The sequence below is a fragment of the Musa acuminata genome, chromosome BXJ3-6 (genome assembly GCF_036884655.1).
Source record: "Musa acuminata AAA Group cultivar baxijiao chromosome BXJ3-6, Cavendish_Baxijiao_AAA, whole genome shotgun sequence".
NCBI lineage: Eukaryota > Viridiplantae > Streptophyta > Magnoliopsida > Zingiberales > Musaceae > Musa > Musa acuminata.
In genome coordinates, this window is record NC_088354.1 from 9,653,378 (window position 1) to 9,675,359 (window position 21,982).

The 21,982-nt window shown below is 40.6% G+C and overlaps 4 protein-coding genes across 9 annotated transcripts; 3 read left to right on the forward strand and 1 right to left on the reverse strand.

Annotated features, from left to right (window-relative positions):
- The first annotated feature begins 800 nt into the window (after nt 1–800).
- Nucleotides 801–10,017, forward strand: LOC103988377 (zinc finger CCCH domain-containing protein 5). 2 transcript variants are annotated; one of them, XM_009406914.3, is made up of 9 exons: nt 801–1,363; nt 2,395–2,556; nt 2,666–2,803; nt 2,948–3,106; nt 5,601–5,693; nt 6,935–7,051; nt 7,287–7,361; nt 7,527–7,750; nt 8,892–10,017. In XM_009406914.3, exons 1-9 carry the CDS (start codon nt 953–955, stop codon nt 9,718–9,720), a joined length of 2,208 nt encoding a protein of 735 aa, XP_009405189.2. In that variant the 5' UTR covers nt 801–952; the 3' UTR covers nt 9,721–10,017. The 2 variants fall into 2 exon arrangements, with proteins under 2 accessions (XP_009405189.2, XP_018683354.2); XM_018827809.2 differs by having other exon boundaries at nt 8,895–10,017.
- Nucleotides 10,018–11,301: 1,284 nt separating this feature from the next.
- LOC135640294 (VQ motif-containing protein 31-like) lies at nt 11,302–12,706 on the forward strand. Its single transcript, XM_065154598.1, has 2 exons — nt 11,302–11,439; nt 12,110–12,706. Exon 2 carries the CDS (start codon nt 12,131–12,133, stop codon nt 12,641–12,643), a length of 513 nt encoding a protein of 170 aa, XP_065010670.1. The 5' UTR covers nt 11,302–11,439; nt 12,110–12,130; the 3' UTR covers nt 12,644–12,706.
- A 755-nt stretch (nt 12,707–13,461) lies between these two features.
- LOC103987665 (auxin response factor 7) lies at nt 13,462–20,885 on the forward strand. 5 transcript variants are annotated; one of them, XM_065155520.1, is made up of 16 exons: nt 13,462–13,817; nt 13,974–14,346; nt 14,443–14,617; nt 15,331–15,446; nt 15,653–15,748; nt 15,861–15,917; nt 16,280–16,432; nt 16,578–16,662; nt 17,200–17,290; nt 17,400–17,564; nt 17,932–18,051; nt 18,134–18,209; nt 18,393–18,561; nt 19,160–19,710; nt 19,926–20,116; nt 20,260–20,885. In XM_065155520.1, the coding sequence occupies exons 4-16, from the start codon at nt 15,438–15,440 to the stop codon at nt 20,459–20,461; spliced, it is 1,965 nt and encodes a 654-aa protein (XP_065011592.1). In that variant the 5' UTR covers nt 13,462–13,817; nt 13,974–14,346; nt 14,443–14,617; nt 15,331–15,437; the 3' UTR covers nt 20,462–20,885. The 5 variants fall into 5 exon arrangements, with proteins under 5 accessions (XP_065011592.1, XP_065011590.1, XP_065011589.1 ...); XM_065155518.1 differs by having other exon boundaries at nt 13,463–13,858; nt 14,443–14,633; XM_065155517.1 differs by having other exon boundaries at nt 13,463–13,817; nt 14,443–14,633.
- Nucleotides 20,886–21,245: 360 nt separating this feature from the next.
- On the reverse strand, nt 21,246–21,908 carry LOC135640821 (phytolongin Phyl1.1-like). Its single transcript, XM_065155588.1, has one exon. It carries the CDS (start codon nt 21,906–21,908, stop codon nt 21,246–21,248), a length of 663 nt encoding a protein of 220 aa, XP_065011660.1.
- Nucleotides 21,909–21,982: the final 74 nt, after the last annotated feature.

A 21,982-nucleotide genomic window follows, 5' to 3' on the forward strand; every position in this document is an offset into this window, starting at 1 on the left:
GGCTGCAGCGTGTTGCTGCGCACGGGGCCGAGGGGCCGAGGCAGTGTGTTTGGCTGCAGCGTCTTGGCTGCGCATTAGGCCGAGGAGCCGAGGCCAGCCCCAGAAGTCGCTGCTGCTGGTGCAGGTCGGCTGCAGTGGAGCAACCAAGGAGAAGACTAACGTATCGTCATTCCGGGCCCTCCTTCTAGCGCCATTCTGTTACGGTAAGTAACTTTTTAGCTGTGGCCTCGGGGCCGTCGCGGCTTGGTTTGGGTCTGGAAGACGGAGACCTCCGTGGGGGCGCTCCTCGAGCAAGCTGAATCTCCGAAGGCGAGGATCTCCGAAGGCTTCGCACCTGCACAAAGGTCGGGTCGGGGTGCTCGACCCGACCCCTCCGACGATCAAATTAGCGAAAGATGTTGAGGGGGTTTAGGAGGAGGAGAAACCTTCGTGTGTTGAGTGTGTCCTCCCCTTTTTGCTTAGGACTCAAGGGTATTTATAGAAGAGGTTTGATGTTACCTGACGTAGCTGTCTGCAGAGCAGGACTGTACTTTTGGTGGCGTTTGGCATTGCCACTGGGGCTGCGTGGGAGGCCGAGGTGCTGCAGTGTATGGCGAGCCTCGGGCAGTGTGTCGCTTAGGGGGATACTGTCATGACGTGTCACATCGTCATTTTATATATATATATATATAGAGGTTGAGATGGTCCGAAAAGATGATTATATATATATATATATATATATAGAGGATTATTAAGTAATTTTAAAAAAGATAAATATGTAAACCCGCTTAAATAAAAGGGTGACCGTGCTATTTCTCGAAGGTAACGCAGCGTCTATGCAAGTCTATAACGCCTTCGACTGGTTCGTTCCATCGGTCGCTTGGACGCGAGAGAACCCTAACTATGTTCCGTAGCTAGCTTTTCCGCCACCTTTTCTGGTCTCGGCGACGGTTGAACCCTCGATTTGAAGGCGATGAGCGAACCCCAACCAACCGATTCCTTCGCGGGCGATCCTCCTCCGATGGCGGACCCGAGTTCCGGCGCGGTGTCGCCGGAGCCGGTGGCGGAAGCTGGTGCCACCGCGGATGTTGGATGCACGTCGAGGAAGGAGAAGCGGAAGGCTCTGAAGAAACTGAAGCGGAAGCAGACGAGAAGGGAGGCCGCGATTCGGGAGAGGGAGGAGGACGAGGCGCGGTCCAATGACCCGGAGGAGCAGCGTAAGATCCGACTGAGGGAGCAGGAGGAGGTCGAGATCGCGGAGAGGGAGCGGAAGCTGTTCGAGGAGCGGGAGAGGTTGTGGTTCGAGGCGGCCGCGGCGAGGAAGGCGGCTGAGGAAGAGGAGGAGCAGCGGCGGAAGGAGCTCATGGAGAAATCTCAAGAGAAGGTATTCATCCTGCCATCTCTAATTTGATAGTAGTTCTGGATTTCGTGTATTCCCTCTCTCCCTCAAAATCATCTTAGAAAAAGGTGCTGTTAATTTAAGAAAAATTCTAGTTGGTGTTCTCACTGCTTAGTTGAGCTTGTTGCATCGACTAATTAACCTAAAATTGGCACCATGTTTCTGGTAAATCTCTTTTGTTCGATCTTTTAAACGTACCGAACAAAACTGGCACGATCCCCTTGTTGGTTCAAGTTAGGATTTATATCAGATTGTCTATGTGAACAGAAGGGGATTTTCCATGAATCAATTCATATGAGAACGTGCTATTTGAGCCTTCGATTGCTGTGTTTATATTTGTTGTTAATGGCGTTCACTGCAATGAACTATAATTTTGCTATTCCAAGGAAAGCTAATGGTGGGTCCAAAGTCGTTTATTAAGTGTGTGGTTTGTTATTAACTTGTAGGCTTTGATAGGTTAATGGATCATTATTTGGACTTTGTAGCTTGAGAAAAGGTTTCGGTACCTGGTTGGCTGTTCAAAGATAGTTGGGGTTGGGCCCTATTTTGTTTGCCTATGCTAATCTGAATTGTACTGAGTTGAAACAATCACCAGTCCCTTTGTTATATTGTTCCAAGTAATATGACAAGTTGAAGCAATTGCCAGTCCCTATGTTAGATGATGGATTAATACCAAAGTTTATTGGATGTCTCTTGACCTTTCATAAACAGGAGAGACCGAGAGAGAGTCAGGATGTGGTAATCAAATATTTCTCAGTCCTACGTTAATGTGTCACTTTACAAACTACTAAGCCATGTGACCTTGTGGATTGATTGATGACCAATGTATCAGTTAATTTTTTAATAGCAAACTGACCATGAACTGGATCAACGTGTGATAAACCCCATGCATTTTGAGGTAATTGACAATTGGATTTTACAAATATGTTTTTTGGATGTACTTTGTACTTCAAGTGTCAACCTTTCATGTTCCCTTCCAACTGTCTTATTTTGTTCTTCATTGTGAATTGTAATAGAATCAGCATGATGCTCATGTAAATGAGGTGGATGGAGATGATGAATGGGATTATATTGAAGAAGGTCCTGCTGAAATCATCTGGCAGGGGAATGAGATCATAGTAAAAAAGAAAAGGGTGAGAGTTGCAAAGAAAAATGCTAATAAACAGCAATCTGAAGAGGTGTAGTTCTTAACTCCATTCTTTTTGGTTGTTTGGAGAAAGAATTTGTTTACTGAACTCATGTGGTATATGTGCCTGGATATGATCTGAAAGCTTCATTAACATACAGGATGATAACAGACCAACTTCCAATCCGCTACCTCCACAGTCTGTAGCTTTTGCTTCATACATGAACGGTCCATCAATTTCTGCACAAGAAGTGCTGGAAAGGGTTGCCCAAGAAGTTCCAAATTTTGGAACAGAGCAAGTATGTCTTACTAAAAACTTTGACCTTTACTTTATTATGATATCTTATGTCTATGCTAATTTTAAGATGATTTCTGATTTTCATATGAAACATATTCATATTTTGCAGTAATTGTTAATTAACCTTTTTTCTGTTCCTTCTTAGGATAAAGCTCATTGCCCATTTCACCTCAAGACAGGAGCTTGTCGTTTTGGGCCACGCTGTAGTAGAGTTCATTTTCATCCTGATAAATCTTGCACATTGCTCATCAAAAATATGTATAATGGTCCAGGCCTTGTTTCGGAGCAGGATGAGGGGCTTGAGGTTTGTAAGATGATACTCTCTCATGGATAATGTGGTATCCTGACTATTGCCTTTTTTATTCTGCTGCAAATTATTGTTTTTTTAGTCTTTCATGCACTTGTTGCATATATTTGTAAACATAAGTTATCATTATGAGTTGTTTATGCATCGGGAAAGCTTTGGAAGATTGGCACCTACTTTAATTAGATGGTCTAGCTATTGTACTTTCATGCTTTGTAGAGGTCTGCCTTGTCCTTGGATGATGTCACAATTCTAACCTAGGAAAGTGATTGAAGCCAGAAGGCTGAGAAGACTGCAAGAAACATTATACACATACTATATGGAAGCTATTTCTGGATTAAGCTGCTGGAGAAGTATGTGACAAATTAAGCTGCTGGAGACATTCTTCAATGAAAATATGCTCTTATTGTAGCTCTTCTGTTTATGAAATTAACTACTGACACTTATACATTTTGCAACCTCATAAATTTAATGAATAGAACATCATTTTCCAACCCCCCGTAACCTTTGCATCATTTTGTGGTTTATGTTGAGAGCAAAACATCTCTATATTGAGAGTTCTATGCAGAAGATAGCTTAGAATTTGTTACGGCTTCTTCTTGTCCTGGTAAACTTGTCAGTAGGAGTCATGATTACTGACAGCATGTTTGTCGGTTTTGTTTTAATAGAAACACAGAAAGGTTACTGCTTGATATGCTATAAAAATATCTTAGAGAAAGTCTTAGTAAGACTGGCACGCATTTGAAAATAGTAATGTCAATTTAAAAACTAAATTTAAGTATCCAAATCAGCTATTAAAAAATGATGTAACCTGATCCTCTTGGCAGGAGCCTTGTGCAATGGGCTTCTTTTTTTATTTTTTAACTAATTATTCTCATTACACTTACTGATATTGTCTTGGATATGGATCTACACAATGGTTTCTTGCCGGTGAAATATTGTAAGCCCTTTCTCTATAAGATCTACAACACCGATTCCATGTTCTTAACAACTATAGCATCAGATTTTATCTCAAGGAGCTCGAATGGAGACTCAAGGTTTCTCTCTTGGTTGAGGCTGGAAAGTTTGATTATTCTTCTGTATCCTATGTCGTTGAATCAGAGCTATTTTTGTTTAAGCATGTTTAATATTTTGTCAACCAAGTAGCAATCATGTATTTTAGAAGATGAAGTGCCAATAATGCATCTTCTTTCCTTTTAATGTCTTATAATGTTTTTGTTGATTTGAGATGAGTACTTAAACAATGCACATTGTTTTATGTCTCTGATTATTTAAGCAGTTCCTTGACCTCTAGTATATATCTGGTCATCTATTTATGATCTGTTGATGCTATTCTGCGGTTGGAAGTTATTTTGAATTTCCTTGGCAGGTGATAATATATCTTGTAACTATAATGTAAGTTTTCCGTTTATCCATGATTTTAAATTCAACATATTGTCTGATTCTTAACTGAGTTGGTATGCATTCGTAACTGTCAATTGTTGCGAGGACACTTGAATTGTTGACTGTGGATTGAGAAACTGCAGTGATAAAATGTGCAAGGAAATGTAGACATAGGTAATGTCAGAATCATAAAAGAAGTAAAATGAGTTACTTGTTGGAATCCTGAAAAACATGTCAGATTATACTTATGTAGTATCAGAAACCCAATGCAGGTCATAAGTTACATAAAATATTTAGTAATTTTCTTGACATAAAGATGTTATATCCTTACTGTACCAGTTGGCTTTTAAAATTTTCCTTATAAAAACTACGTTAGGAAGTTTGTAATATGCATGTGTAGGAATTAATCATGTATTGAACTTGGAATTTGCAGTCATGGGCTAGGCCTAGCATGTGTTGGTCTCTTTTGTGTGACACAACGATTTTGTTGTTTAAGCTAGTTATATTTTTTTAAGATATCCAGATTCCATTCTTTATTTACTACTGGAGCAAAAAGTCAATTTCTCCTGTTGGCTTCTCTTTAGAGTGGAACATATTCTTATGTTTATCTCTTGTATCTCATTGGTATTCACCTGTATAGTTATTGGCTGATCCTCCAAGTATTTATGGAGCTTAAGTTTTGTTGTGGTCTTATCTGCTAAACCAAACTAGAAAGATGTAAAGGTTCTAGGTTTCTATCAGTCCCATGTTTGAGCTGGAATATGGAGTTTGTCGTTGTAGCAACAGAGAAAGATAATTAATTTTTTTCAAGTGTTCCTTCTGTATAACTTATGTATTCAATTAATGAATTTTGTAGAATTCAAAGATAAAGAACTGTCATGTGAATCAAAAATTGTGTTTGGATTAATTAGTTGATGCCATAAATTTAACCAGAATCAAGTATTTTATGAGCTTGGTATATTTTCGTACTCGTGTTTGGTTTTTCCAGTAAATTTTTCTATTGTATTTTAGGTGCATTTTGTTTCTTGGAAAGTAGTTACAGGATAACATCAACGTTTACTTGATTGTCTTGTAAGCGCAACTTACTCTTCTTAACCCATGCATTTATCAGTATACAGATGAAGAGGTTGAACGTTGTTATGAAGAATTTTATGAAGATGTGCATACAGAGTTCCTGAAGTTCGGTGAACTTGTAAACTTCAAGGTTGCTTGATTATCAAAACACCTCAGCCAAAAATTTTTGTTCTTTCACATCTTATAGGTAGTCCGTAGTTGTGGAATAATTTGTGTTTTCTGTGGATTGGAAATTATTAAAGATTTTAGCTACTGAAAATTATCCAGACAGTTCTTGCCTTACCTGATCTAGGCAACCAATATAAATCATGTGCTTAGTTTTGTTGTTACTTCCTATTAGTTTGCTATGAGAAAACCTAATAAGATTCCACAGAATCATCTTTATATCTCATTCATTGTTGTGCTCCAAGGTGATTTGACTGTTTTACCACCTTTTTTTTGTGACATAGCAGACGAGCTGTTATTTCTATCATTTATCAGTCTTCTGGCAGCAGTTAAAAATTTAACTTCAAATATTTCTGGTTATCAATTGGAGATTGATATTCAATGATTTGTTTTTCTGGATTTGTAGCTTTTTGGAATGTTTAATTAGTCGTGCTTGCTTTATGAGCCTTGGTTGCTATCTGTTCCTAACTTCATTCTTACTGCTCATTCTCTTATAACATAATTTAAGCTCCAATGCTTTGGCTTTGCGTATCTGCAATTCTTGTGTTGCCAAATCATTCTGCACTTTGTGGCCATTGCATTCGTGTCTGGACCTTTGCATTCTTATTTAGTGATCAGAAACAGAGGTGGTCCTAAAAGCCAAGTGTCATTTATGGTTCCTGTTGTCTAGATGCAATATTTTGAATTGTGATAAAGTTTTTGAACGGTTTTACTGTGCTACTGCATAATCATAACTAATAATTTCCTAGTTAAGCAACATTATCATCAAGGGGAATTTGCAAAGTAACAAGTATTCTCTATTGTTCTATCTCATCATTAATTTTACTCACAAACTTGGTTGGCCTTTAAGGAAACTTCTCTAAATATTGGTTTGTGGGTTTTGTTTTCCTCATTGGTAACCCCATTGTCTATATTGGAAACTGTTCCATCTTATGTGCCTGTTCCTTAAAATAACTTCAATATTGCTTAAGAGTTAATACAATCTAATTTTACTCTTAGAATTCAGTTCTCTGTTGATTCAATCATAAGTTTTGCTCTGCATGTTCAAAAGTCACTTCATTTTTATCAACAAGGTTATGGTAGCCACAAAATTAACTTATCCCCAGATAGAAATTTGATGGTTTGTAATCTTTTTACCAACATGCCTGTTATGCTTAATTGCTTATGTTGGCCATCTGGGATGTAAATTCTGATTTTTTTTTTCAGGTGTGCAAGAATGGTTCTTACCATCTACGTGGAAATGTATATGTACACTACATGTTCCTGGACTCGGCTGTTCTTGCTTATAACAACATTAACGGTCGTTTTTTCGCTGGAAAACAGGTACCTGGACTGTCACTTGTTTTTCATCTTTCTTTATTGAAGCACTTGTGGATCTTCATCTTCTTCTTGAGATCTCAAGTTTTGTGCATGTTTTTTTTTTTCCATGATGTCCTGTGTGACAGCATATTTTTTGCTTGTAGGCCAGTGTTGAAAGTTGAAATAACTCTCCTGCCATTTACTAGTTCTTCCTGTTTTCCACTTCTCATGGTTCTAAAGTATTACTTATCTGAATCAGATAACATGTGAGTTCGTTGGTGTGACAAAGTGGAAGGTTGCTATATGTGGCGAATACATGAAATCGAAGTTAAAAGTATGGTTCTATGTTATCCCTTTTCCTTTGGTGTATGCAGAAAAAAGAAATGCTTTTCCACTTCTATATTGTATTTCTTCTTTCTCTAAGTTCTAGCTTATGACCATTAGCAGTTGAGGTAGGAAGTTGACTCATCATATTCATACTCTACATTCTTTTTATCAGACTTGTTCTCATGGGTCTGCTTGCAATTTCATTCACTGCTTCCGCAACCCTGGAGGAGATTATGAGTGGGCTGATTGGGACAACCCTCCGCCTAAGTACTGGATCAGAAAGATGATTGCTTTATTTGGTCCTTCAAATGAGTATGAGCATCACAAGCAGGTGGATTTGAAAGAATTTGATAGGCCAAGGTGTTCAGATAGGAAGAGAACACCAATAGACAAATGGTATGTTCTATTGTTCTTGTTTTGGCTTCAAAGAGAATATTCACTTGAAGTCCTTTGGTATCTCTCTATTGCTGCACATACCTTTACTATGAACTTGGTTAATAGATATTATATCCAAGATATGGTCATGACTGAACTGGTACATGCTATACTTATATATATATATTTATTTTTTCTGGTTTGGGGGGTGGTGGTGGGGTCATGAATACACATGGGTTATGGGTTGTATACTTGTATCCTTTACCGTATCTTAGAAAACTTGTGGCGGGTTAAGTTGGACCTCAAAATCGGCCCATCTTCTCATGGAATCAGGTTCATGTTGTGACTTTAACTTAGTTTTAATTTGTCTGGTCATATATGTTTGTTTCTAGTATTCTACATCCTTTAGTTTTTGGGACATTGTTTCTGGCAACAAATTTGAAGCCGAGGAAAAGGATTGAATGTGTTGTGCTGCACCCTTGAAATGTAAATTGAGAGTTCCAAGATGAGAAGCACATCTGTTTTAAGTTTTTTTTAGGAATCCAGTAATTTTATGACTCTAAATTCATGTAGAGTTTGTGCAATCCCATAAATTGTGTTGGGGTCTAAAGAAACATCAGGTAGGCTTGCTTGCTGAAATTTCCTACTTGATCAACATTTCAGATTTCCAGTTGTAAATTCATCATGCAACTCTTCTCTCTTCAAAGTTGTAATATAAGGTTTCTTTTGTCAAGTGAATTATGGCTTATAGAACCTATTAGGTGCTTTCATATTGAATGAATATCCTGTTTCACTTGTGACTGGTGTGAAGTGAGAGGAACATGATGAGTTTATTAGGTAGAAGTGGGATAGCATCAGCTGTCAGTATTTGTAATCAGATCCTTGGTTAGCAGTTGTTCATGCTTAAGGTAAAATCAGAGATTAGAAGTATGCTCATATTCTGCTTATCATTATCCACTCATAAACCAGATTCATGCATATAAAGAGATGCATGTCCTTTCCCAATTAAGCCGCTTCTATTAATGTTAAATAGAAGACTGTATACAAATACACACTGGTTAATAATTTGGAATATTGCTGTTAAATATGATCCCTTATCCATGCTTGCCATCTTTGCAAGTTCGTGATTTAACCTCTAATCGATATTTTTGTTTTGATGCAGTAGGTACTTCTCTAGAAGGTCTGACAGTGAGCTGGATGAACTCGATAATGATTCTCCTGCCAAAAACAGGAGGGAGCAATCAAGTAGGAGCAAAGAGAAGCCCGCTTCTCTGGAAAAGCATGAACGATCTGAAGAATATGATAAGTTAAACTATTATGATGACCGGGAATATAAGAGGAAACACAGGGAAGACTCATTGGGGCAAAAAAGAGTAAAGCCCTATGTCAATGAGCACATGAAATCAAAAAGGTACAAATCAAGATTTCAGGAACAACAGAAGTATGCACAATTTTCAGACTACACTGATGATGACAGAGAACTTAGCGATGGCCATTCCAATAGCCTCTCAAGTGACAAGTCCAGTCACAGGCTTAGCATTGATGAAGAACGCTACAACGGAAGAAGTTGTTCTGATGATCTTGGTTCCGATGTAGACCCTTCTCGCAGAATCACCTCACAGCACAGTGGTTGCCTCACTGAAAGTAGAGAATATGGTCGACGATCAAAGCATAAGTCCTATGACTATGAGATCGATGGTCATAGTGGTAAATTTGGAAAACCGAACGATCACCATTTGAGAGTTTCTTCTCATGATCTTGATTGGAAAGCCAGAAGTGAAGGTTCTGATCTAGAGGATGCTGATGCTCGTTTACCACATAGCAGAAGCAGGCGAGAAAAGAAACATGATAGAAGCAGTAGAAAGAGAAATCTTCACCAGGAAAAGTGCGACGACAATGATCGTAGTGATGAGCCCAGTAACAAAAAGTTGAAGAGGAAGGAAGAGAAGAGATACTCCGGTAGGTCTTCAGGCAGACAGACAGTTCGATAAGAAGTATTGATTGATAGTTATGATCCACGAGTCTTTGTTCGGTGTCAGGTTATCATTACCTTTTTTTTTAAAAAAAAATCTTTTTTAGCCTCTTCCTGCTAAAAGTTTTGAGAAGCTTTAGATGCTGGCTGGAAGTGCAATGATCTTTGGTTTCAAGGAACTATCAGTAAATGTTCATTTTGCCTTCCAACGACGAGCGGTGCTCAACTTGTGACAAGCTCCTGAAGTTTTGAGTTCTTTTACATTCATTTGTGATGTGCAATATATAAGTCCGAGCAGCTATCTGTTACCTGTGTATATACCATCTGGTTCAATTGTTTTTTCCGGTTTGATTCGATTAAAGGAATGTGATTAAAGGAATGTAATTCGAACCGGAATCGATTCTGATCTACTTAATTGAATCAATTTAAAATAGATTCATTTGATTTAGTTAATTGATTTATAATTTTAAGTAATTATATATATATATATATATATTAAATGAATTAGTTAAATTTAATTGAATCAAATTGAAATATGATTGACATGATAAAATTTATAAAATTGAGTTCATGTTATCTGTAAAATTGGATGTTTAGGTTTGTTTGAATAATTGACTAAGAGCTTGTGATAGTTAATTCAATGGTACCGATATATATATATATATATATATATATATATATATATATATATATATATATATATATATATATATATATATCTCTCTCTCTCTCTCTCTCTCTCTCTCTCTTAAATTAAAATTAATTCGATTCTTCAAAGTTGAAGGAACCATTGGTGAATCTTAGTTCGGATCGAATCGGTTTTGGATCCTCTTTATTTATTCTCTACAGAATTTTGTGGCCTTCGGAAAACATTTGATATTTAGTAATTTTCTTCGAGAGCTTTTGCTTGGTAGTAGAATTGATCTGCATTTTGTTGAACTTTCCTTACAAGTCGTAATCTGCACAAAAGTTTAGAATTAATCCCCTTTGTTTATGCAGTTGCTTACACGTACTGTGTGTGATACGAATCGAAATTGTCATCATCTAATTTACTGGATTCGTAGTTTTGTATTGCAGCTGATGGCGAGGGAGCAATTAATTCATGACGGCTGGCTTTTCGGTCTGCAGGTTGAGAGGCTATGTCGAAAGGATACGCCGAAACAGCGGTTTGTGCGTCGTCTTCTTGTGAAAACCTCCTGAAGGATTTCCTGATGCAGGCATTGTGTGCACACAAAGCATTACCGTCCGCTAAATGCTTTGTCCCAACCGGCCTCCGCTGGTATTATTAGAAACGGCCTCGCACGCCATGGCTGGAGTTTCTATTCTGTCATGCCACGGGAGGAGGTTGGTGTGGTGCCAAACCTCTCTAGTCTATTGGCATTCCTCCTCAGCTCGGCTGTGTCTTTGCTGACCCGTTCCGTTTAGCTAAAAATATCTGAAATGGACACTTGAACGCAAAGAAACCCCTCACGCTTCCAACGTAATCTTGTGGAGCTCCCTCTGCTCCTTTGTCCACCTCCCCTGCAAATGAAGCCCTCACGCCCATAGCCTTCTCCTCTTTCTTCCTTTCTCTCCTCCTCCTCCTCCTCCTCCTCCTCGCCCGGTTCTTCGTTTCGCTTCTTGCTTGGCCTCTTGGAAGCCGAATTGATCTCGATTTGTTTATGGCTCGGGTTGGCAGAGCTCGATGGACGAGTTCCAGCTTGAAGTAGGTCTTCTACTGCGCAAAGAAGATAACCTGGTGAGGAGTTGTTCTTTTTGGCTACCACTTGATGGAACATATATAGAGAGAAAATAAAAGAATATATATACATATATATATGTATATGTATATATAGAGAGAGATTCTTGTGATGTTTTTGCTGTTCTTCGTGTTTAGATTATGTATATGCTTTTACTCACTTCAAATATCAGATTAAATATGAGATGATACACGAATTGCACAAACTCAACACTCTCTCTCTCTCTCTCCCTCTCTCTCATCCAACGCCTGCTGCTTCTGGTTGTGACGAGGGATGCTCGGTGGCGAGTCGTACACGAAAAGCCCATCAAATGAGGAAGAGGTGTTGGAGAACGGTCGTTACCTTTTTGCCCTTTCTACAAAGAACACCTCTGAAGCTATGTGTTCACTGTGAGGAGGAATTCTTCTTCTTTTGTTCCTTCTCATTTAATCTGTTCTACGAGTAGGTTTGGTTATATGCTATCGATAGGTTTGGTTATGTGCGGTGGTATATTTCTTGGAGTTGATTTGTATTATATGCTATCGATATGTATAATCATATGAAGTTAGAAATAATATTTAATGTTTTGGAATCTAAAATAATGTTTATTTCCACGCCGTTTTTGCTCGATTAATTCTTTTTGAGTTCTATGTTAGCTTTGTGCTCTTTCTTCATGCTTTCATGCCGCAGTGACTGAGAAGACTTACGTGCATGGAGAAGGCAGCGCCGCGAAGCCCCGCTCCGGCCACCACCTTCGTGCGAACCGACGCGGCCACCTTCAAAGAGCTCGTGCAGCGGCTGACGGCCGGCCCCCAGATCGACGACGCCCACAAGCACCACCCCGCCCCCTCCTCCTCCTCCTCCTCTTCCCACAAGCTGAAGACGCCGGGGCTCAAGCGGCAGCACGAGCAGCGGCGGGGAGTCCCTCGGCGCAGGTTCACCGCCCTCCGGCCTCGGCCGCTCTCCCTCCCGGCCAGCCCCGCCGCCATCTCCCCTGCCATGAGCCCCGTGGTGGCGTCTCCTTCGACCAGCTTCGCCAGGCTTCACATACGCGAGGAGGGAGGCAACAAGGTGCAGGTGGATCCGAACGAGGAGGAGGAGAAGGCTATCAAGGAGAGGAGGTTTTACTTGCACCCCTCGCCGCGGCCGCGTAACGCCGAGGCGCCGGAGTTGCTTCCTCTCTTTCCGTTGTCTTCTTCTTCCCAGCCCAGTGACCAACCCTGATTGCATGAGGCTTATTGCTGTAGCATTATTCATTGTTAATGCCCATCCAGTTCTTATACCCAACCAAGTTTCCACCTTTGTTGATATATATATATATATATATATATATATATATATATATATAACTTTTTAGAAGAAGCAAATAATAAATAATATATAAAATAATTAAAATCCTTCGATGGCAGCCACAAATTGGATATTGACGCAACTAATCCACCTCACATAAATGGTCGTACGATGGGCCAACGCGGACCGCAGACACGCGGAGATCTGTGTCCGGTGGCTCGCCAGCAGCTGGACCCCACCCGACGTCACGCCTCGTGGCCGCTGCTTCCCGGGGTCCCAACCACGAACGCCCTCAACCCTGTCTGGGACCGTACACGAGATGCTTCATCCCTCACGGGATAAACGCGTAAACGCGCACCCGAGCATAGACTATCCCACACGCCACGGTTTCCCCACCCCCTACCTCGTCGACGTGTCGCGGTTCCAGCCGCCAGATGTATCGGCATCGACGGTCGGATTCGCCTCGCGGAAATCCTCGTTTATCCGCTCGACATCAGATCGATCAAATTCATTGGCGAGGCCTGAACCGTCCGGTTCGAAGTCTCGGGGTAGATCAGTAATAGCCTACCAGTGGTTTGCAAAGCGTTTCGTACAATTGGGTACTGACGAGGCCAGCTAAGCGAACTTAATTATCCTCGCACGAAGCGGACGGCTGGGATTGGAGAAGCGGGTCTCGTGGCACTCGAGAGTAAAAGTCGTTTGGTACATCATGCGGTGAGACTTGTACGAGCGACCTTTAGGGCAGGAGACATCGCTGCCGGGGAGTCCGTGTAGGGTCTCGCAGAGGCAGCACGCACACAACACACATGAAGAAATAATATAGAGAAATCCTATCTTTCTTCCTCAAAGCCACACATTTCTGCCGCTTCTTCTTCGTCTTCTTCTTCTTCTTCTTCTCGTTCTTCCGATCTTGAGCAGTTTAGGGATCAGATCGGTCGGAATCTCGCGTCCTCGGTGGGTCGTGGACCGGAGTGCCGCTGGTTCGTGGGGTGAACGGGGCGGAAAGGGATCGGTTTCCGTAGGAATTTTGGATTCTTGGTTTTTGTGGGTCTTCTCTGAAAGATTGTCGCGGAATTGGGATTACTTTTCGGGGTTTAGCGGTTTTCAGGTAGGAACTTCGGCTCGAGTGCTAAAGATCGACTGTTGTAGGTAGATTCCTTTGATTTATTTGATCTGCGCCTCTCTTCAGATTGGTATTCGATTTTCTTGGTAGCCGGATTTGTTCTGGTTTCAGTCGACTTGCTTATTCTTTTTCTTTCTGTAGGATCGCGTGAATCTTGAAGGTCAGTACGAATCTTTGGTGGGATTTGATGTTCAGAACAAATAATGAAGTTGGACATTAAAGCGAGGTTTCCAAGTCCATAAATTCCGGAGTTGTTCGTGTTCTTCGCTTCAGATCTGTGGTTTACAAGAGGAATTCGCACCGAAGGCGTTTTCAAGAGGGCAAGATGGCCACCTTTATTGTTCCTTACGGCCGTTAAAGATTGTATTCTATCTGTTTCTCAGGAGTTGAAGAGTGAGGGCTGCGAGGGATTGTCTCCTTTTCCACTGGAGTAAAAGCGTCAAAGCCGGGATCAGAAATAGGCTTCATATTCTATATTAGGTGTTGCACCGACCTGGAATTAGTCTAGAGTTAGGTGGGTTTTGTAGGGATTTGTAGGTGTGCTGTAGTTTGGAGTTGGAGTTAATGTTGTGATCAGCAGGCTTTAATGAGTATTTATTCTGTCTTGAAGGTCCGGAAGAAGAAGAGATCCGATCCACCTCCGTTTGTCATATACCTTGTGGTCATGGGGTAACGAAACCTGAAGCAGAGTATCTGTTTTGTTGTGATTTTGTCCCAATTTCAATCCTTTGCTTGCTTAGCTGTTGGAGTGAAGCTTCAGCTGTTCCCATATGGCGGTGGCAAATGTGAATATCTCATCAGGTTTCATTTAGTGTTTATTTTTGTTAACATATATATATAATTGAGTAGTGGTTTCTTTCAGTGATTGCATCTCTACTATAGAGAGCTACTGTGTTCATTTTTATGCTTGAAATATGGTGTTTTAAATGGTTCTTTCTTTACTCTTCTAGTTTTAGTTGCTTGGCTTTTGTAATACTTTTTGTACCTTGGTTGAGGAAATCTGCATTTCTGGATATTGCTCCTCGAAACAAATTAAGTCCAAAGATTAAAAAGATTTCTAATCTATGTTTGCCCTTTCCTCACAACCATACTCTTTCTATTTTTATCCTGTTTAGTTTTCACATTAGATTCTGCTAATTTGATGTGCGCTGAATGTGGTATTTCGTTTGGTTCACTTTTTATTCTTTATTATGTTACTTTGATGGGCTTCGCATCTATTTTTAATGTTACTTTGCTTATTGTTTTTTGGGGGTTTTTCCTCCTCAGTATTGTTTCTTCAAGATGTTCAATGTCCTTAATAGCCTTAGATTCTGGCTTGTCCAATCGTATGTTGCAGATTCATAAAACAATAATCTCTTCTAAACTGCTAGTCCTTCAAACTTGTTTTCTCATATACGGCAAGATTCTTCTTGGTCGTCTTTCTATTGAGGGTTTGTTTTCAATTTGCTTGGTTCTTGGGGCTGCTGTAACGACTTATATGTTATATCTTCTTTCCCAGGGACTTCTGGTGATGTCTTGTACAAGGAACTATGGCATGCTTGTGCTGGACCCTTGGTTACCTTACCTCGTGAAAATGAACGTGTGTATTACTTTCCCCAAGGTCACATGGAACAGGTGCAAGAAGCTTTTGATTGTATTCTGTTTACTTGGTTTGAGAGTTTTGCATTAGTTGCTACCAGTGATGCAGCCTTTTAGGAAAGTGTAGTTGATCACCAGTTCCATCTTGTTTCCATTATCCTGATTGTGGAAGGGCTTTAATGATAAAACAACATTAGATACATAATCGTCTCTGCCTTAGTTTTCTTTTTTCAATGTTATAGCTGGAGGCATCAACAAATCAGGGACTTGACCAGCATGTGCCTGTGTTCAATCTACCACCAAAGATCCTGTGCAGGGTGGTAAATGTTGAACTTCGAGTAAGTGCTATAAAGTTCATGTTTATTTTCTACCTGTAACATTCTTTTTGATGTATGTCCCTGTAATAAAAGGGAATAATGCTATTTTCATTCGTGTAATGTCATGATGCAGGCAGAACCAGATACAGACGAAGTTTATGCACACATTATACTGTTACCTGAACCAAATGTGAGTTTTTTTTAATTGAGTTTATATAGTTGTCTGTGATATCAAGTTATTCAGGAAATGTGTGATGCATGTTTTGAGGTGCTCTCCTTCTACAGAGAAAGATGTTTTTGAAGTGACCATCGAAGCTTCAGTTTCTTTTTGTGGTCTGTCATAAGCTATTGTGTATTCCTGTTAATGCTTTTCCTTCATCTGTTTACCACAAAGTTGGTTTTCTGATTCTAATGATTCTACAAACAAGATTATGTATCCTGATAGTTTTTTTTCTTTCAAATGATTAGTCTTTTGATACTGATGTCACTATACTTTGGATTATTTCTTTGTTTTTTATACTATCATTTCTTTTCTTGCTATCTATAAATTAGCAAGGTGAGGTCACTAGTCCGGATCCTCCTTTTTCTGAGCCTGAAAGGTGCAAAGTCTACTCCTTCTGTAAGACTTTAACTGCCTCGGACACAAGCACTCATGGAGGTTTTTCAGTTCTGAGGAGACATGCAGATGAATGTCTTCCTCCATTGGTTAGTTGATATTACGTGTTACTTATATGCTCATTCATCAATCTGAGCAGGCTATGATTCTTAACTGTCCCACAAATGAATTTGATTAGTTCTTATTTTTTTGGATATTTCAACTTTCTTGCTAAATTCTTTCATCCTTGTGTAGGACATGACACAGGATCCACCTTGCCAAGAACTAGTTGCCAAAGATCTTCATCGAAATGAGTGGCGGTTCCGCCACATTTTTCGAGGTTTATATTTTATTTTTCAAATTGTTAATCATATAAAATATACTTCATATTTCTGTTACTCAATGCTGTTATTGCACCTTTCGAGCTTTCCCAAATATTTGGTTTCCCACTTAGGGACTAGGAGTTGATTTCACGTGGGCCAGAGAATTTCTTTAACAGCTAGACAAGAATGTTAGATATCTTCTGTTGTGGATGACCCCATACTGTTTTAAAAAAAGTTTTCCGAGTCAGAAAGTGAATATAATTTGCAACAGACACATGTATTTTGCAGGAAAGACTCTCTGATAATGCGTGCTTTTTATAATTTGTAACTGATATGGGTCAATGTGTAGTTTTCACTTCTGCAAGGCATGACAATTTTCAAGAAAGCCGTGAGGTGCCAAAAGTGTTTTTCTCATTAAGCTCCAGAGTTGGAAAATTGCAATCCTTTATGATACTTGCCAAATATTGTCATCATTTACAATTGAAGTAGCGATCACGTAGTGCTTAAACTATGGAATTAAGATAATAATGCTTTTTCATTTTCTTTTCTTCCAGGTCAACCTAGGCGCCACCTGCTTACAACAGGTTGGAGTGTATTTGTCAGCTCAAAGCGATTGGTGGCTGGTGATGCTTTTATATTTTTAAGGTGAGGAAATCATTAGTTTCATTGAGCAATTGAGAAGCTTGACATTTATTTGGCAAGAAATACAATTTGTTTTAACTTAGAAATTTCTATCTATATATGTTCGTGTCAGAGGGGAAAATGGTGAGCTGCGAGTTGGTGTCAGGAGGCTCATGAGGCAACTCAATAACATGCCATCATCTGTCATTTCCAGTCATAGTATGCATCTTGGAGTTCTTGCTACAGCATCCCATGCTATCACTACTGGGACTCTTTTTTCTGTTTTTTACAAACCAAGGTTACATTTTTATCCCCCTTCATTTATGGCATTTATGCTCTTAAATCTCTTTGGCCATCCTCGCACGCTACACTTGCTTTGAGGTATATGTTTTGGCAGATTAAAATGTTTTGAGGAACTTGGTGGTCCAGCTTTCCAATGCAGTGATAAAGTCTTTTTTTAACATTAATGTTCATTTAGTTCCTTTTTTAACTTGTAATGAACAATTTGCATTTTGTCATTTGGTCCACATCTTTTAGCTAGTTATTATGTCTTCTTTTGCCAGCTTATCTGAACTTAATAGATTTGCCTTAGATGTCAATTTAAATTCATTTTCTTGCGAGCACAAAATCAGAAATTGACTTATAATGAAATGTGAATACTGCAGAGCAAGTCGATCTGAGTTCATCATAAGTCTCAACAAGTATATTGAAGCCAAGAGTCACAAATTTTCTGTAGGGATGAGGTTTAAGATGAGATTTGAGGGTGATGATACTCCTGAAAGGAGGTACTTTTGATGTCTTTCTAAGCTAAATAATCAGACTTGCTAGTGACAGTGATGAGCTAGTTATCATTCTATGTTGTTGCAGATTTAGCGGTACTATTGTTGGTGCCATAGACAAGGTATCATCTCAATGGGCAGATTCAGAGTGGAGATCCTTGAAGGTAAGATTTCCTGCTATGGGGCATAGAAGCATGATGCCACTTAGAAGTTTCTGGAAGTTTTTTATCCCCCATCCATGTAATGATATGAAACCTTTTACTTTTTAGATTGTACTATGTTTTTTCTTAAATAGTAATTACTGAATTGTCTGTCTGCCAAGTAAGGGGTTTGAATTTTATGATTAGGTCCAATGGGATGAACCATCATCTACGCTGCGTCCAGACAGTGTTTCACCTTGGGAGTTGGAGCCACTGATCGCAGCTGCTCCTCCGTCCGCCCAACCAGTCCAGCGAATCAAGCGTGCACGATTACCTGCTTCACCTGTTGGAACACCAGGACCTTCTCCTACGCCTGGTATGAATTTAGCTATCTGTAACTGCTTCCAGTTCCCTTCTTTACCTGTGAATCAGGTTTCAATTTTTGGTTTTATTTTATCCTTTTTTTCTTTCTGAATTTGAGTACCTTCAATTGTTTTTGGTGATGCTATTTGACCTGTTGACCTTTGAGTAAACTAATGACCTGTCAGTTGTTTAATAAGCAGTTGAACTAATTGTGTAGAACATTCCGAGAATTAACTTCCATCTGTATGCTTTGAGAAGCAATCAGTCTTCATACAAGTACTCAGATGCTGTGAGATAAACTTGCAAAAAATTTTTTTTTCAGCTTTTGCATCAAATCTGGTATCAACTGCTTAAGGACTAAGATATTCTGAAAGATAAGGGAGCATCAGAGTGTTTCATATAACACACTTAATTGTTCATAAATGACAACAAAAAGAACGCCACACTATTCTTGTCATTAGCACTGATCGATGAAGATTTTTGTATTCGATGAATCAATAGATGAAGTAATCTGTACATGATACACATTTTTGTCCTGTAATGATGGTCAGCTACTTCTTTTAATTCCGCTCTTCAGATAATTTTTCCTAGCTGCCGTCACACTGCTGTAGTTGTTTATGTAGGTTCTTGGAAATCCCAAGTCGAGACTGCCCAAATGTTCTCTTTTTCCGGGCCACAAAGAGGTGAAGAGCCATATTCATCATATAAACCAGCATGTATATTCTCATCAGCATCACAGTCTGGTTCCATTGGATTCAATGCAAGCAATGCTCCATCTACTGCTATCAACAGCCATGCTCCATCTACTGCTATCAACAGCCGCCTATGCTGGCCAATCATGACTGAAACTCAAAGTGACACCTTCTCGGCAAGCATCAATAGAGAACCATGTGATAGAAAACAGGAAACTAGCAAAGGCTGCAGGCTATTTGGGATTCAGCTGATTGAGAGTTCTGGAATGGGAGAAATGTCACCAGTCCCGACAATTTCAGGGGTTGGGGTGGACCAACCTGCAATGTCTTTGGAAGTGGATTCAGACCTACAGTCACGGCCATCAAACATTGAGAGGTCTGATGCACCTGCAGACAACAGTGAGCCGGAGAAGTTATGCTTAAGGTCATCTTGGGAGACACAAAGCAGGCAACCGAGGAGCTGCACCAAGGTTATGGATTGATGTTTCATTTTGATTTGCCTTCCGTTGATCATGACAATTTTGCATCTTAATATTGAAAGTTTACTTCTCTGGTCAGGAGAAACTCATTATTTGAATATTGGAAAATTGTTTTGCCAGAGATGCTGGCAGAAAAAAAAAATTTCTGCAGTGAAGGATGTGCTTGCTAAGATTGAAGTATGACTGAAGCCCTTCTTATTATGCAGGTTCACATGCAAGGTATGGCAGTTGGAAGGGCAGTGGACTTGACAAGATTATGTGGATATGATGATCTTCTTTACAAGCTGGAAAACATGTTTAGTATTCAAGGAGAGCTCTCTGGTGCAGTCAAAAAGTGGGTGGTTGTCTACACAGACAATGAGGATGACATGATGTTGGTTGGTGATGACCCTTGGCTGTAAGTCTCCGAAAAATTCCCCTTTAACTATCTATTATAAATTACTAGAAATCATGTCCTGAATCCGCTCCTGAATATTTTTTGGTGAGGTGTATGAACATCTGCCACCAAAGTGATTTGGATTTATGCACATGTTTTTGCAGCGAGTTCTGCAGCATGGTGAGGAAGATATATATTTATACAAGCGAAGAAGCCAAGAGACTTTCTCCTAAGAGGAAGCTGCCACCAGTCATTGGTGAGGTTGTCAAGTCTGGTTCAAAGAAAGCCTTATTTGATGCTGATGCCGACACGAATGCAGCCGCTGGGCTGAAAGGTCTTGGAGGCCAGGATGATGTTTCTGGTTAGGAATCACTGACGTACCTTCTCCCCATGTAGGAATGCAATTGTCCATGCTGTTTTTGGTAGCGGTTTGGCCAATTAGTATGTGGCACCAATATGGCCAATTAGTAGGAATGCCAAGGTTGCTGTTGCACCAGTTGCCATGTTGTGTCTGGTGTTCGTGATGCGGATAAAGATGGCTTTCACATCCGTATGGTTATGGTCTTTCTTTCAAGCCTGAAATGGGCAACTGCCTGACGCCGAGGAAGAAGAACAATGCAATTAGGGTAGTGGGTAACAAGCATTACACCTTATAAGTTTCTTCCCTCGTTGATAAATGGATTAACCGTCTATGTTTATACAGTCGATATGTTGCTGCTTTTGTTCAATGTGGTAAAATTTGCTTGTAAAACTAGTTTGCTCTTCATGTTATTTGACTCCCCTTTGTTGACATGACATTTTTCAACAGCAGAATGCATGCTGAAGTTGATGCTATGGTCCAATGTCAAAGAACTTAATAATTATACATGTACCTTAGAGAATCTTTGGAGGCTAAATGTATGCAGGTACGCGAAGTCCATGAAGGGACGGAGATGATGACGACAAACAACAAGACATTTCGTCAGATTGGGCAGGACATTTGACTGGTGATAAATCAAACATTTCGTTCAGCAAACATCATTCCAGCATGAAATCTTTTTGGGCTAACAACTCTGCTTTGGCGTAGAATTGCAGATCGAAAACAAGAGGATGTGGACTGATTCAAGTCTAATGACGCAGTCTCATCGTCGTCGTCGTCCTCATCCTCTCATCAAGACACACATTGAAAGCCTTCGCATACTACCAGCCACACGGCAAACATGGTCAAACACAGCAGCGCGTCGACCGCGGCAACAATCTTCACCTGGCGCCACCACAACCGCCGCGCCCGCTGCTGCGCCATCAGCCTGCAGCTCAAGCTCCGGCTCAGAGAAATCACACCGCCCGCCGGCCCCTGCAGCACGTCCACCTTCAATGCCCTGCTCGAAACGCCGCCGACATCCTCCGGACTCTTCTCCTCGTGCGTGTCCCCCGACAGCTGCTGCGCCTTCATGGAGGCGTTCCTGGTCTTGTCGCCTGCTCGGACTCTGATAACCCAGCTGAGCTCGTCTCCCACCTTGTCGTCCTTGGCCACCTCCCTGAAGGCGTCCCGGAGGCGCTCCAGGAACAGCAGGATCTCTGAGTTGCCGGTGTTCCCGTCGTCGTCGATGGCGAAGAATGTATACCCGTCCTGCATCAGGAAGCCGAAGGTCATGTTGTCGACGGTGTGGGAGTGCCAAGCGTGATGGTATTTCGCCTTGTCCGACCAGCTCAGAGCCAAAGCCTGGATCTCCTGGCCGCCGCCATTGTAGGAGTACAGAAGGTCCTTCTCCTTGGACACGCTGAAGAAGACGATGTTTCCGGGCGAAGAAGAAGAAGAAGAAGAAGAATCCATCGGGAAGAGCCCACGTTCATGAGCCGGGAGTCGGCGAGGTGGCGGTGGCGGAGGTGGGATCGAGACGCTAATGG